Here is a 14269-nt window from a genome sequence, read left to right on the forward strand (position 1 = left end):
CAGTGGTTAAGAATCCGCCTTCCAATGCAGGGGACGCAGGTTCGATCCCTGGACGGAGAACTAAGATGCCACAGGGCAACTAAGCCTGCGTGCCACAACTACTGAGTTTGCACGCCTTAACTAGAGAGCCCACGTACCACAAACTACAGAGCCCATGCGCTCTGGAGCCTGTGCGCCACAACTAGAGAGAAGCTCATACACCACAACTAGAGAGAAACCCACAGGCCGCAACTAGAGAGAAGCCCAAGCACCGCAATGAAGAGCCCAAGCACTTCAACGAAAGATCCCACGTCTCAACGAACATCCCGTGTGCTGCAACTAAGACCCAACGCAGCCAAAAATTTTTTTAAATAAATAAATAAAATAAAATAAAATAAATAAATAAAACAAACTAGTGAGTATAACAAAAAAGAAACAGACTCAGAGATATAGAGAACAAACTAGTGGTTACCAGTGGGGAGAAAGAAGGGAGGAGGGGCAAGATGGCGTAGGGGATTAAGAGGTACAAACTATTATGTACAAAATAAATAAGCTACAAGGATATATTATACAACACAGGGAATATAGCCAATATTCTATAATAACTATAAATGGAGTATAACCTTTAAAAATTGTGAATCACTATGCTGTACACGTGTAACATATAATATTGCACATAAATTATAGCTCAATTAAAAAAAAAAATGGAGCCTGGTCAGCGTGGTGGTGTGCTGAGGTGCCCAGGCACTGAACTCATGAAGAGCTGGATTTCCAAAGCCCACCACATGCCAGGCATTACACCTCATACACTTTGACCCTCATTATGGCTGCCCCGTGACAAGGTAGGCATTACTATCTCCATTTTACAAATGAAGGAACCAAGACATGGAGGCCAAATGACTTGTCCAAGGCAAAACCACAGAAAAAAGTAGAACCAGAATTCAAACTAGACAGTCAAATGCAGCACCACCACTCCCCATGCCGTGCAAAATGGTTGTCTCAGGATATGAGTGCTCCTTCCCATGTTTAGACCTTTATAAGGGCTTCCAAAAGAATCTTTTTTCATGAAATGTCTAGATTTTAAACAAATACTCCAATATAAATATTTCAATGGTCAACTCAATTCAAATTAATAACAGTTGCTTTCTTTGGGATGGAAAGTAATGTAGAGGCAGCAGGATGGGAAGGGGAAGAGGAAAGGTTAAATGAACTAAGATTCTGAGCCTAGAAAGAAAAAGGATAAGAAATGATCTAATTCTTGCTCTGGAACTAAATTAAACAGGAATCTGACTGATCCTGATTACTATGTCCTGAAAATCAGAAAAGAATCATCAGGAAGTTTAAAAGTATTTTTTTTTTCATAGAATTCTTGAAGATAATGACAGGTACACACCCTACTTACTGCCAATGTTAAATTCATCTTCATTAAGGCCCACATTTTCTTAGTACCTGCGTGCTCTTTAAAAATATATATTTGGGTTTCTTAATATTAACAACAACAACAACAATAATAATAGCACCAGAATACTGTAATAGCAATTGCCTGAGCACCAATGTATGGCAAACACTATGATGTGTCCCTGCACTGTTGCCTGAGTTAAACCTACTCCATGAAGCAAGCATTTTGATCCCCATTTTGTAGCTGATTCTGGAACTCAGAGGGGTTAAGAAATATGACCTGAGTCACACAACCAGTAAGTGGCAAAGCTTTGAATATGTGGACCTACAGGCCTGGATTAGGCAATAAACAGGGAGGAGATGGGCTTTACAACCAGAGATGGTCACTAACTATGTCAAAGAATTATCATTAAACTTAAAAAACAGACTTTTCGGCAATTCGGTCAGGGAAACTTACAGAAAAGTTGTTACCTAAATCCAGAGTATACTTCATAAGAGGAACACTAAAGTCCCTATGACACACAACAGGCCCACATGGCTATTTTCTGAAGTTTTAAAAGAACAAAACAAAAAACCAATTCTACCCTCTCCCAGTGAACCAAGTGCTCCCTGCCTCTAAATGGATTTGGATGGAGATCAGAAAGGGACTCAGACAAAAAGGCCTCCAGGAAACAGCTCCTTGTCCTGGTTCCACCAGGGAGGCTGTCCTTTGAAGTCTCTCCCAACAGTTTTGCTTAGATAAGATGTTTTTCTCCCCGAGACAATGAGATCTGCCTTTGGAAGACAGAGAAACAAACTATCACATATAGGTATATGTCAGGATTTTTTTGTTTGTTCAATGTTAGTTTGTTTTAAACTGTGCTTCTTACCTGGATCCGTATCAGAAGAGCAAGGAATAGAAAAGGCTTCCTCAGAACTAAAAGCCTCACTGTTGGCCTCCTGGCTGGGTCTCTGCAACACGTAATCCCTTATGTCATAAGCTGATGGCAGGTCCAAAGCATTGCTCTCCTCTGATTGGCTTCCTGGAGTGGCTTCCTGATTTGCCATAGTCCTGCCATGGAAAAAATAAAACAATTCAATACAGAAGGTATTGCATAAGAGGAGCCTCCATTACAGCCATGGCTTAAAGCACCTTAAAGGCCAAAACACAGTAGAACCAAAATAATTTACTTTCCTGTTACTAACAGTCTTCCTTGTCTTTGCTTTACTTTCCTGTTATTAATGGTCTTCCTTGTCTTTGCTTTAGACCCAGCATTTGTTTACCATGTTTCTTCATCATGAGAAACAAATAACTCTCAGCACAGAAAGAAACCATGAATCATTTCAGCTGGAAAGTGAACTGCATGTCTGATAAGGATGAAATACTGTTTAGCACTATAATCCAAGGACTACACAAATATTTAATGAGATGGGAAACTGTCCATGATATATTAAATGGAAAAAGATTTAAAAACTATAGGTAGGGTTTGATCCATATTTTATAAAATATCGTGTGTGGGATGTGTGTGTATGAAATATACAGACCTATAGCTAGAAAAAAAAAGTCTAGAAGGGTATATCCCAAATTAATTCCAGTGATAATTAACTCAGTGGTTTAATTTCTGGGTAGTGAAATTACAGGTGATTTGCATCTTCTTCTGTGGCCTTCAGACAACTGTTAACATGCCAGGCCCCAGGGATGCAAAGATGAATGTGATAGACACTTCCTTTGAGTTGCTCAGGTTGGGATGATCCAAACACAGAGACAGACAGTGCTAACACCATGATAAGATGAAGAGGCGCCCAGAGAGGGGCAGTAGGCTTTCTGGAGGAGGCTGTCCCCAAGTGTGGGGCAGGCCATGGCCAGGGGACAGTATGAACCCCAGAGGAACCAGCTTGGGCAACCACAACTGGCAAGAGGTGTTGAGAGTTTTGGACATTTCTTGTTAAAAATTAGGTGTCCCTTATCCCTCCTGGTTGATGTCTACCTGTGGGCTGGAGGGCTCTTTGCAGTACATCCAGCCCTGCCCACCTCTCTGTAAAATAATTATGGGCCTGGAGAGATCCTGGACCCTCTGCTACTCTCTGCCTCTTAAGTTGTCATCAGTAAATCTTACTATGGTCAACACCACACCCTGTGACTACCACAGGCCACCAGGTACCATGCAGAGGAGACACATGGTCAGATCTGCAGATTTGGCAGCTGGACAGCAGGCAATCTCAGGAGCGACAGGAATTCAGACAACTGTTGTGGTCCCAGTGAGAGAGGAAGAGCAGGGCAGGGCACTAGCAGCCAAGAGCAGGGGACAGACTAAGAAGATGTTTAGGAACAGAAATAAGAGTCAAACTTAATAACTGAATGGATAAAAGGGCTAAAGAGGAACCAGAAGTCAACAAAGAGTGGTAGCTTCAGTGACAGGTTTGTATTATCAACTGAGTGAGAGCAGACCGGAGAAGGATAGGTTTGGGAGGAGGCAGTATTCCAAATTATGGGATATTATCCAGCTGTTAAAATGACAGTCAGAACTTGAAAGATCTATGTCTGAATGACAGAAGCAATTTCAGAATAACATGAGCAGTATAATAATACGAGTAGTTAACATTTATTAAGTGCTTTTTGGTTGCCAGGCATTGTGCTAAGAGCTTCATCTCCAACAGCCCTATGAAGCAGGTAATCTTATTATTACCCTCATTTACAGTCAGATAGTCGGCCCCAAACACAGGAGAAGTAGAGTAACTAGCCCAAGGAAACCCGTCCAGAAAGTACCAACCTAGGATGAACCCAGCTCCAGAGCCTCCCGACTGCAGCCCAAACTACCACCTGATCAAGCAAAGATAGGAGGTATAAAAACAAATCAACAGAGAGACCTGGCAAGACACCTCTCATTTGAGGACACCCAGTCACATGCTGTTGTGGACATTCGCTCAGGCAGACAGTGAGCCAAGACATCAGCTGATTGCTTCTGGAAGGAGTGAGGTGATCAAGATTCCCAAAGAAGCAAGAACATCCTGTCTTTGCACAGTGCTATATTAGCCAACCAAGCCCGAAGTTTCAGCAAACACCTCTGCTGCAGGCATCTGTGGCTCCTCCTTCTGCCCTCATCTTACCAAACACTGCTCTGGAGGTTTCTGGAAGGGAACAAACAGGTTAATAAATGACAGCCACGTATCCTGCTTGCCTACAAAGTTGCATTGAAATCAGCCAGCAACAGAAGTCGTTATTAATGACATGGAACAAAAGGAATCCTTTTTGAAAACAAATAGCACCTTGATGTGATATCTATCTTTTCTTTTATAATCACTTATATTAAATGTCAAATACATCACAAACTGGTTATTTGAACAAAAAAAAGAAAAAAACAATCTACTGAAAGGCAGAATCCTGTTTATTACAAAATAAGTACCTGTGCATGTAAAACATTATTTTGGATTCAATGAATTTGTACAGGAGAAATCAAATAATAGGGACAGGTGAGACCCTTCTAATGATCTGAAACTACCTAGGCTGGCCAAGTAGAATGCAATGATTATCCTTTGCCCCAAAACTTTTGATATGTGGTTCAATTTCCTTCTCTAGAAGTGCTTATTTTCTTCTCTTAAAGGTGCTTTAATTACACAATCTAAATATTATTTTCCAATACTTGGGAGTATAGGATGCCTTGTGACTGCAGGCACAAGAAGTTTCTCAGTACATAAATACCTGCTTACCAAGAGAAAGCAGCCATTGCTCTACAGATTCTTACAAATCTACAAAAACAACTCAGTCAGGGTCCATGTATAAGAAGCAGTTTAATTTCATTGACTTTTTTCTTTTTCTTTATTTTTGGCCACACCATGTGGCTTGCGGGATCTTAGTTCCCCAACCAGGGACTGAACCCAGGCCATGGCAGTGAAGTGCCAAGTCCTAACCACTGGACTTCCAAGGAACTATGTACTTTTTTTTTTTTTTTCCAATTAAGGCTCTTTCCTCCCAATATTTTAGATGAAAAATTTCAAACAAAGGATAGTGGAAAGAATTTAATACAATGACCATCCATATAGCTACTGCCTAGATTTCTTTATTCTTACTCAATTTACTTAAACACCAAAACAAAACCAAAAACAGTTCACCCATTTCTTCCACCACTCTCCCCCCGCCACTTCTGACAACCGCCAATCTGCTCTCTGTATCTATAAGCTTAATATAAAGTATTTGTATTTCTCTGACTCATTTCACTTATAGTGGTCTCAGGGACATTCATGTTGTTGCAAATAGCAAGATTTCATTCTTTTTTATGGCTGAATAATATTACATTGTACATATATATCACATCTTCCTTATTTACTCATCCATCAATGGACCCTTAGGTTGTTTTTCTATCTTGGCTATTATAAATAATGCTGCAATGAACATGGGGGTGCATATATCTTTTCTAATTAGTGTTCTTGTTTTCTTTGGATAAATACTCAAAATTGGAATTCCTGGATCATATGGTAGTTCTATTTTTAACTTTTTGAGGAACCTCCACACTTTTCTATAGTGGCACCAATTTACATTGCCATGAGGTTTCCATTTTCTCTATATCTATGCCAACACTTGTTATTTCTAGTCTCTATTTATTTATTGGCCACGCCCTGCGGCCTGTGGGGTCCTAGTTCCCTGACCAGGGATCAAACCTGCACCACTGCATTGGAAGCGCAGAGTCTTAACCACTGGACCACCAGTCTTTTTTTTTTTTTTTTTTTGCGGTACGCGGGCCTCTCACTGCTGTGGCCTCTCCTGTTGCGAAGCACAGGCTCCGGACGCGCAGGCTCAGCGGCCATGGCTCACGGGCCTAGCCGCTCCGCTGCATGTGGGATCTTCCCGGACTGGGGCATGAACCCGTGTCCCCTGCATCGGCAGGCGGACTCTCAACCACTGCACCACCAGGGAAGCCCAGGACCACCAGTCTTTTTGATATTAGCCATTCTGACAGGTGTGAGGTGATATCTCATTGTGGTTCTGATTTGCATTTCCCTGATGATTAATGATGTAGAGCATCTTTTCATGTACCTGTTGGCCATCCATATTTCTTCTTGGGAAAAAATGTCTACTCATATCTTCTACCCATTTTTTAATTGGATTGGTTGTTTTTTTGCTATTGAGTTGTATGGGTTCTTTATATATTTTAGATATTAGCCCCTTATCAGATATATGATTTGCAAATACTTTCTCCCATTCAGTAGGTTGCCTTTTCATTTATTGATGGTTTCCTTTGCTGTGCAAAAGATTTTTAGTTTAATATAGTCCCACTTGTTTATTTTTGCTTTTGTTGCTTTTGGTTTTGGTGTCAGATTCAAAAAATCATCATCAAGACCTATGTCAAAGGGACTTCCCTGGTGGCACAGTGGTTAAGAATCTGCCTGCCAATACAGGGGACATGGGTTCGAGCCCTGGTCTGGGACGATTCCATGTGCCGCAGAGCAACTAAGCCCCGTGCGCCACAACTACTGAGCCTGCACTCTAGAGCCTGCAAGCCCCAACTCCTGAAGTCCCTGCACCTAGAACCCGTGCTCCACAACAAGAGAAGCCACCATAATGAGAAGCTGGCGCACTGCAACGAAGAGTAGCCCCCACTCACCACAACTAGAGAAAGCCCGCAAGAAGCAACGAAGACCCAATGCAGCCAAAAATAAATAAATAAATAATTTTTTTAAAAGATGTATGTCAAGGACTTTATCACCTCTATTTTCTTCTAGGATTTTTACAGTTTTAGGTCTCAAGCTCAAGTCTTTAATCCATTTTGAGTTAATTTTTGTGTATGGTGGTCCAATTTCATTCTTTTGCATATGCTGTCAATTTTCCTAGCACTATTTATTGAAGAGACTGTCCTTTCACCATTGGACATTCTTGTCTCCTTTCTCATAAATTAATTAATATATGCATAGGTTTATTTCTGAGCTCTCTATTCTGTTCCATTGATTTATGTGTCTGTTTTTAATGCCACCATACTGTTTTAATTATTATAGCTTTGTAATATAGTTTGAAATAAGGGCACATAATGCCTGCAGCTTTGTTCTTTCTCAAGATTGCTGTGGCTATTCAGAACCTTTCATAGTTCAAAATTTTTTTTTGTTTGTTTTATTACTGTGAAAAATGTCATTGGGATTTTGATCGGTATTGCATTGAGTCTGTATATTGTTTGGGGTAGCATGGACACTGTAATATTAATTCTTCCAATCCATGAGCACAGAATATCTTTCCATTTATTTGTGTCTTCTTCAATTTCTTTCATTAATTTCTTGTAGTTTTCACTGCACAGGTCTTTCACCTTCTTGGTTAAATTTATTCCTAGGTAAAAACAAAAATCTTTTAAAAAGAAAAAGAAAAAAACTTATTCCTAAGTATTTTATTTTATTTTATTTTATTTTATTTTATTTTATTTTATTTTTCTTGCGGTACACAGGCCTCTCACTGTTGTGGCCTCTCCCATTGCGGAGCACAGGCTCCAGACGCGCAGGCTCAGCAGCCATGGCTCACTGGCCCAGCCGCTCCGCAGCATGTGGGATCCTCCTGGACCGGGGCACGAACCCGCGTCCCCTGCATCAGCAGGCGGACTCTCAACCACTGCGCCACCAGGGAAGCCCTATTTTATTATTTTTGATGCAATTGTAAATGGGACTGTATTCTTAATTTCTCTCTCTGATAGTTCATTATGCAACCGACTTTTGTGTGTTGATTTTGTATCTTGCAACTTTGCTGAATTTGTTTATTCTAACAGTTTGTTGATGGAGTCTTTACGGTTTTCCATATATAATATCATGTCATCTTCAAACAGTGACAGTTTTACTTCTTCCTTTCCAATAGAGATGCCTTTTACTTCTTTTTCTTGCCTAACTGCTCTGGCTAGAACTTCCAGTACTATGTTAAATAGAAGTGGCAAAAGTAGGCATCACTCTCTTTTTCCTAATCTTAGCTGTGGGCTTGTCACTTATGGCCTTTTCCTAGATTTCATAATTAACATTTTACTATGATTTTCTTTATCAGATAACCAGCTATCCAACTCTCTATTCATCCATCAATTCACTTATTTTTATACATATTTCCATTTAAAAATTGATATAATGAAAGCTTCTGAGGGGATGTGTATGATATAATCAATTTGCATCTTCAAAGGCTCACTCTGTCAGCTGAGTGAAACACAAATGAGAGGAGGGTAAACGTGAAGTAAGGAACACAGCTAAGAAGCTCTGCAAAACTGTCCAGAGATGTGCAGGGGCTCTGGAGTTGGAGAGACTGCTCTCACTTTTTAGCTGTCACCTTGGGCAAGTCACTTAACCTCAATTTCCTCATCTATAAAAATGGCTTGATTACTATGCTTACCTAATAGGGTTGGCATAAGGATTATATAAAATTAATGCATGTAAAATACTTAGTACAGTCTCTGTGCTCATGATGGTTAGCTCCAATAAGTAAAACAGTAATAATTAAAAAACAAATCACAGGCTCCTCTCTTCCCAGCCAACCACCAGCCCATTTGCCCCTCTACTTCCCATCCTATAGCCATGTTGCTTCTTTCATTCTTTTCCAGTAGATTCTATGGTTCACAGTCTTGTTAATACCCTGAACTTCCCTGCCCTGCCCATTCTGTCTTTTCATCACACTCCTTTGGCAAAATTGAGCCTAGACGACCTCAACTATCTCCCTATTTTCTGTGTGCTGGACATGAGAGTCATCAAACAGGTCAGGGCAGACTGGCTCTCTCTAAGTGTCTGAGCACCCACCTGGAATGGGCTATCTGGCTAAATGGATCCTGAGATGTTTATCTCATAACTTCCTCTCAACCCCCTCTTCGACTCTTTCATATTTTCTCCACTCTTCTTCAACTCAGACCCTCTCCATCACTCACATACCTTCCTCCTCTTTTCAGTATATCATCTCACTTCCTAATTGACAAGGGAAACAGAAGCCAGCAGAGAGGAACTTCTTCAGCTCTCTCAACATAACAAAGGCTCCCACGTCCGCACACTGCTTTACCTCTCTGTAAAACAGGGAGCTGTCCCTTGTGTGGCAAAGGCCAACCACTCCACCTGGGCTTTAGATTCCACTCTCTGGACTTTTCCAGAAGGCTTCGGAGACGATAATCCCTTCTCTGGCTTCTGTTCCACTGGATCTTCACTTACACTTTTCAACAGGCCCAAATCACTCCCATTTTCAATAAAACCTGGTGTGTAAAAGAATATCCTTATTCTTTGGAAATACCACTCAAATATTTAGTGTTAGGGAGACATGATGTCTGCAGTATATATATATATATATATATATATATATGAGAGAGAATGATAAAGTAAATGGGGCAAGTGTAGACAATTGATGAATCTGTAAAATGTTATTTGGGAGTTCCTTGTACTAGTCTTGCAATTTTTTGAAGGTATAAAATTATATCAATATGAAAATTGTCAAGAAAGAAAAGCAAAACGAAAACCTTTGACACCTGCCTTCCTCACAGCCAATCTCCTCTCACTTCCACAGACTTCTCAAGAGTCTAGAATTGGCTCATTTTCTCATCTCCACCAACTCAATCACTCCACCATAACTTCTAGAAATTCCTTCTTCTGACACTCTTTCTTTACTTTTCAGGAAGCCACTCACCCAGCTGACATCCCAGCTAGGCCTGTTCCTTCCTGCCTCCTCTGTGGCTCATCTTCCATCTCCAACTGGACTTCCTCAAGGATATCCCAAGGCTTTCTCCTCTTCTTTCCTCCTCTGAAACATTAATTACCACCCAGAAACTTCTAGCCTGGTTCCCCCAACCTCTGACCCCACTTCTATCTTTCCATCAGGTTTTCCAATAAGCCTTGCTTCTTCCCACTGCACCTGTCCTTCCCTCTTGTGGATAACTATTCTAAAAAATGGAAGACGGAACACTTCCCAGTTTACGCAATGAGACCACTGTTATCCTCACACCAAAACTAGACAGAGACATAACAAGAAAACTATAGACCAGTATCATGAATACAGACACAAAAATCCTTGACAGAATACTAGCAAAATGAACCGAGCAACATATAAAAAGGATTACACTCCCTGACCAAGCAGAACTTATCCCAGAAATGCAAAGTTGCTTTAACATCTGAAAATCAATCAATGTAATACACTATATTAGGATAAGGGACAGAAACAACAACAGACACACACACACACAATCAACTGACAAAGTCAAATACCCATTCATGATCAAAACACTCAGCACACTCGGAAAAGAAGGGAACTTCCTCAATCTAATAAAGGGCATTTTTGAAAAAAACCATAGCTAGCATCCTATTTCATGGTGAAAGACTGAATGTTTTCCCCTTAAGCTCAGGAACAATTTAATATTAACTGCTCTCATCACTTCTATACAACATTGTACTGGAGCTAAAAGCTTTAGCTGCACAATTAGGCAAGAAAATGAAATAAAAGCCTTCCAGATTGGAAAGAGAGAAGTAAAACTATTTCTATTAGCAGAAGACATGATCTTGTGTATAGAAAGTCCCAATGAATCCACTTAAAAAAAAACTACTAGAATAATTAAAGTTAAACAAGGTTGCAGGATACAAGATCAATACAGAAAAATCATTTGTATTTATATACACTAGCAATAAACAACCTAAAAATGAAATTGAAAATATAATTTTGGACTTCCTTGGTGGCACAGTGGTTAAGAATCTGCCTGTCAATGCAGGGAACATGGGATTCAAGCCCTGGTCTGGAAGATCTCACATGCCGCGGAGTAACTAAGCCCATGCACCACAACTACCGAGCATGCGCTCTAGAGCCCACAAGCCACAATTACAGAGCTCACGTGCCGCAACTACTGAAGCCCACGTGGCTAGAGCCCATGCTCCGCAACAAGAGAAGGTACAGCAGTGAGAAGCCCGTGCACTGCAACGAAGAGTAGCCCTCGCCTGCTGCAACTAGAGAAAGCCCATGTGCAGCAATGAAGACCCAACACAGCCAAAAATAAATAAATTTTTTAAAAAAGAATGTAATTTCATTTACAATAGCATCAAAAAGAATAAAATACTTAAGTACACATAATGAAAAATATGTAAGTCATGTACACTGAGAACTATTTTAAAATGTTGAAAGAAACTAAAGCTCCAAATGAATGGAAAGACATCCTATGTTCATGGAATTGAACACTTACTATTTTAAAATGGCAATATTGCCCAAATTGGTATATGGATCAATATGGTTCTTACAAAATCTCAGTTGTTTTTTTTTTAAATTTGCAGACATTTGACAAAACTGTTTAAAAGTACATATGGAAATGCAAGGGGCCCATAAAGCCAAACCAATCTTTTTTTTTTTTTTTTTTTTTTTTTTTTTTTTTGCGGTCCGCGGGCCTCTCACTGTTGTGGCCTCTCCCGTTGCGGAGCACAGGCTCCAGACACGCAGGCTCAGCGGCCATGGCTCACGGGCCCAGCCACTCCGCAGCATGTGGGATCTTCCCGGACTGGGGCACTAACCCATGTCCCCTGCATCAGCAGGCGGACTCTCAACCACTGCGCCACCAGGGAAGCCCAAGCCAAACCAATCTTGAAAACGAAGAACACAAATTTGGAGTACTCATACTTTCTGATTTCAAAACCAATTATAAGCTGCAATAATCAAGACTGTGTAGTATTGGAATAAAAACAGTCAGTGGAATAAAACTGAGAGTCCAGAAGTAAAATCTTACAGTTATCGACTGAAGTTCCCTAGATGCCAAGACAATTCCGCAGGGCAAGGACAGTCTTTTCAACGCTAAGACAGCTGGATATCCACATACAGAAAGGTAAAATGGCTGAAGTACTTTGGAAAACAGTTTAGCAGTTCCACAAATGGTTGGATCAGGCGATCCCACTCGTAGGTATATGTGCTCAAGAGAAATAAAAACATGTGTCCACTCAAACTGTACACAGATGGTCACAGCAGCTTTATTCATAAGAAGCAAAAAGTGGAAACAATCCAAATGTCCATCAACTGATGAATGAACAAAATGTGGTATATGAATACAAGGAATATTTTTCTGCAATAAAGGAATTAAGTTCCGATACATGCTACAACAAGAACAAACTTTTAAAACATTATACTTAGTGAAAGAAGCTAGTCAAAAAAGACCACATGCTGTATGCTGCTATTTATATCAAATATGCAAATTGACAAATCTATAGAGACAAAAAAGTAGACTATCAATTGCCTAGGACTGGGAGGCCATAGTGAATAGAGAGTGACTTTTAATGGGTACAAGGTTTTTCTTCGAGATGATGAAAATATTCTAAAATTAGATTGTGGTGATGGATGCACAATTCTGGGGATATATGAAAAACCACTGAATTTTACACTTTAAATGGGAATTTTTTATAATATGTCAATTATGTCTCAAGAAAGTTGTTTTTAAAAAAAAGAAGAACCGAAGCTCATTTAGACACACTGCACGCAAATTCTGGGGCTTCCCCAAGGCGTTCGCTGCAGAGGCCGCCCGTGGTGGGGGAGGAGGGGTTTGGGAGCAGGCCAGGGAAAGCAGCCGTAACTTCCCAATTAGGAGAGAACGGCCTGATGCCTCGCGGAGACCCCCTCCCTTCCCCCAATCCGATCCACTCGTGAGTCCGCAGAGAAAACTGGCCCAGAAAAGTCGCCAGGCCCCGATTACACTCACCGCCCCGCAACGGCAGCCGCCTCAAACCGGAAGCGGTGACTCCACGTTTGTTACCGGAAAAGCAGAGTTTGAAAGGAAGTCGCAGGAACCATCTTTGCTGAGGTCAGAAAAGAACAAGGGAAGGCAGTTACGGCCATCTTGACTGAGGGCATTGGCCCCGCCAACACCGCTTTCCACAAATGGCTAGTTCGGGAAATTTCTAGAGGTTTATTGATAAATGTGCTTGGTGGATACTAAAGGGAACAGAGAAATATTTTAAACGTTTAAAAATTCGAACGTCTACATTTAAATAAACATAAAAAGTAGAGTGAAATTAACAAAGAGAATGTTAATATTTCAACATGTTGCATTCAGGTAGCTGTACACAACTGCCAGAACTGCAGGACCACGCGAAAGAGTTAAGGGTTATTGTTCCATTTCATCATCTTCTTGAAAACGTCCTGTACACTCACAGCCTCCTATAGATGTCTACACTGGGATAGAACCCCATAAATCAGGAGTCCTACACTAGCTGAGGTTTGGCCAACTACCTGCCAGATACTTTGAGCGTATGGCAAGCAAGCTGACTGATGTAGTGACCTTTTGAAGACAAATTTTTTTTTAAATAAATTTATTTATTTTTGGCTGCTTTGGGTCTTCATTGCTGTACGTGGTCTTTCTCTAATAAGTTGCAGTGAGCAGGGGCTACTCTTTGTTGCGTTGTGCGGGCTTCTCACTGCAGTGGCTTCTCTTGTTGCGGAGCATGGGCTTTAGGAGTGCAGGCTTCAGTAGTTGTGGTGCACGAGCTTTGTTGCTCCACGGCATGTGGGATCTTCCTGGACCAGGGCTTGAACCTGTGTCCCCTGCATTGGCAGATGGATTCTTTTTTTTTTTTTTTTTTTTGCGGTACGCGGGCCTCTCACTGTTGTGGCCGCTCCCGTTGCGGAGCACAGGCTCCGGACACGCAGGCTCAACGGCCATGGCTCATGAGCCCAGCTGCTCCACAGCATGTGGGATCTTCCCGGACCGGGGCACGAACCTGTGTCCCCTGCATCAGCAGGAGGACTCTCAACCACTGTGCCACCAGGGAAGCCCATATTTAGACAAACCTAACAAGGCGACTGTAAATTTCACTTTTGCTTCCAGCTTTATGCTTTGATAATCAGTGTATAAATTTTTTGTTAATATTTACTTATTTATTTATTTGCTGCACAGGGTCTTAGTTGCAGTATGTGGGATCTAGTTCCCCGACCAGGGATCAAACCCAGGTCCCCTGCATTGGGAGTGCTGTC

The 14269-nt window shown here is 41.1% G+C and overlaps 1 protein-coding gene across 18 annotated transcripts in view; it reads right to left on the reverse strand.

Annotated features, from left to right (window-relative positions):
- SHLD1 (shieldin complex subunit 1) overlaps positions 1-13127 on the reverse strand; it is a 111418-nt gene extending 98291 nt beyond the window's left edge. For 13 of the 18 annotated variants that reach the window (XR_010935153.1, XR_010935154.1, XM_067707534.1 and 10 more), the window contains exons 1-3: positions 12999-13096; positions 4225-4485; positions 2247-2428 (exon numbers count right to left, since the gene is read on the reverse strand). Coding sequence is in view for 16 of the 18 variants with exons in the window: in XM_067707534.1 (XP_067563635.1) it covers positions 2247-2428; positions 4225-4277 (235 nt within the window). In the remaining 2 variants the exon portion in view is untranslated. Of the gene's footprint in view, positions 1-1490; positions 2152-2246; positions 2429-4224; positions 4486-12998 lie in introns of those variants that run through there. The other 5 variants (XM_067707523.1, XM_067707527.1, XM_067707525.1 and 2 more) reach the window with 5 other exon arrangements.
- Positions 13128-14269: the final 1142 nt, after the last annotated feature.

The sequence above is a fragment of the Pseudorca crassidens genome, chromosome 15, assembly GCF_039906515.1.
Source record: "Pseudorca crassidens isolate mPseCra1 chromosome 15, mPseCra1.hap1, whole genome shotgun sequence".
In the NCBI taxonomy this organism is placed as follows: domain Eukaryota; kingdom Metazoa; phylum Chordata; class Mammalia; order Artiodactyla; family Delphinidae; genus Pseudorca; species Pseudorca crassidens.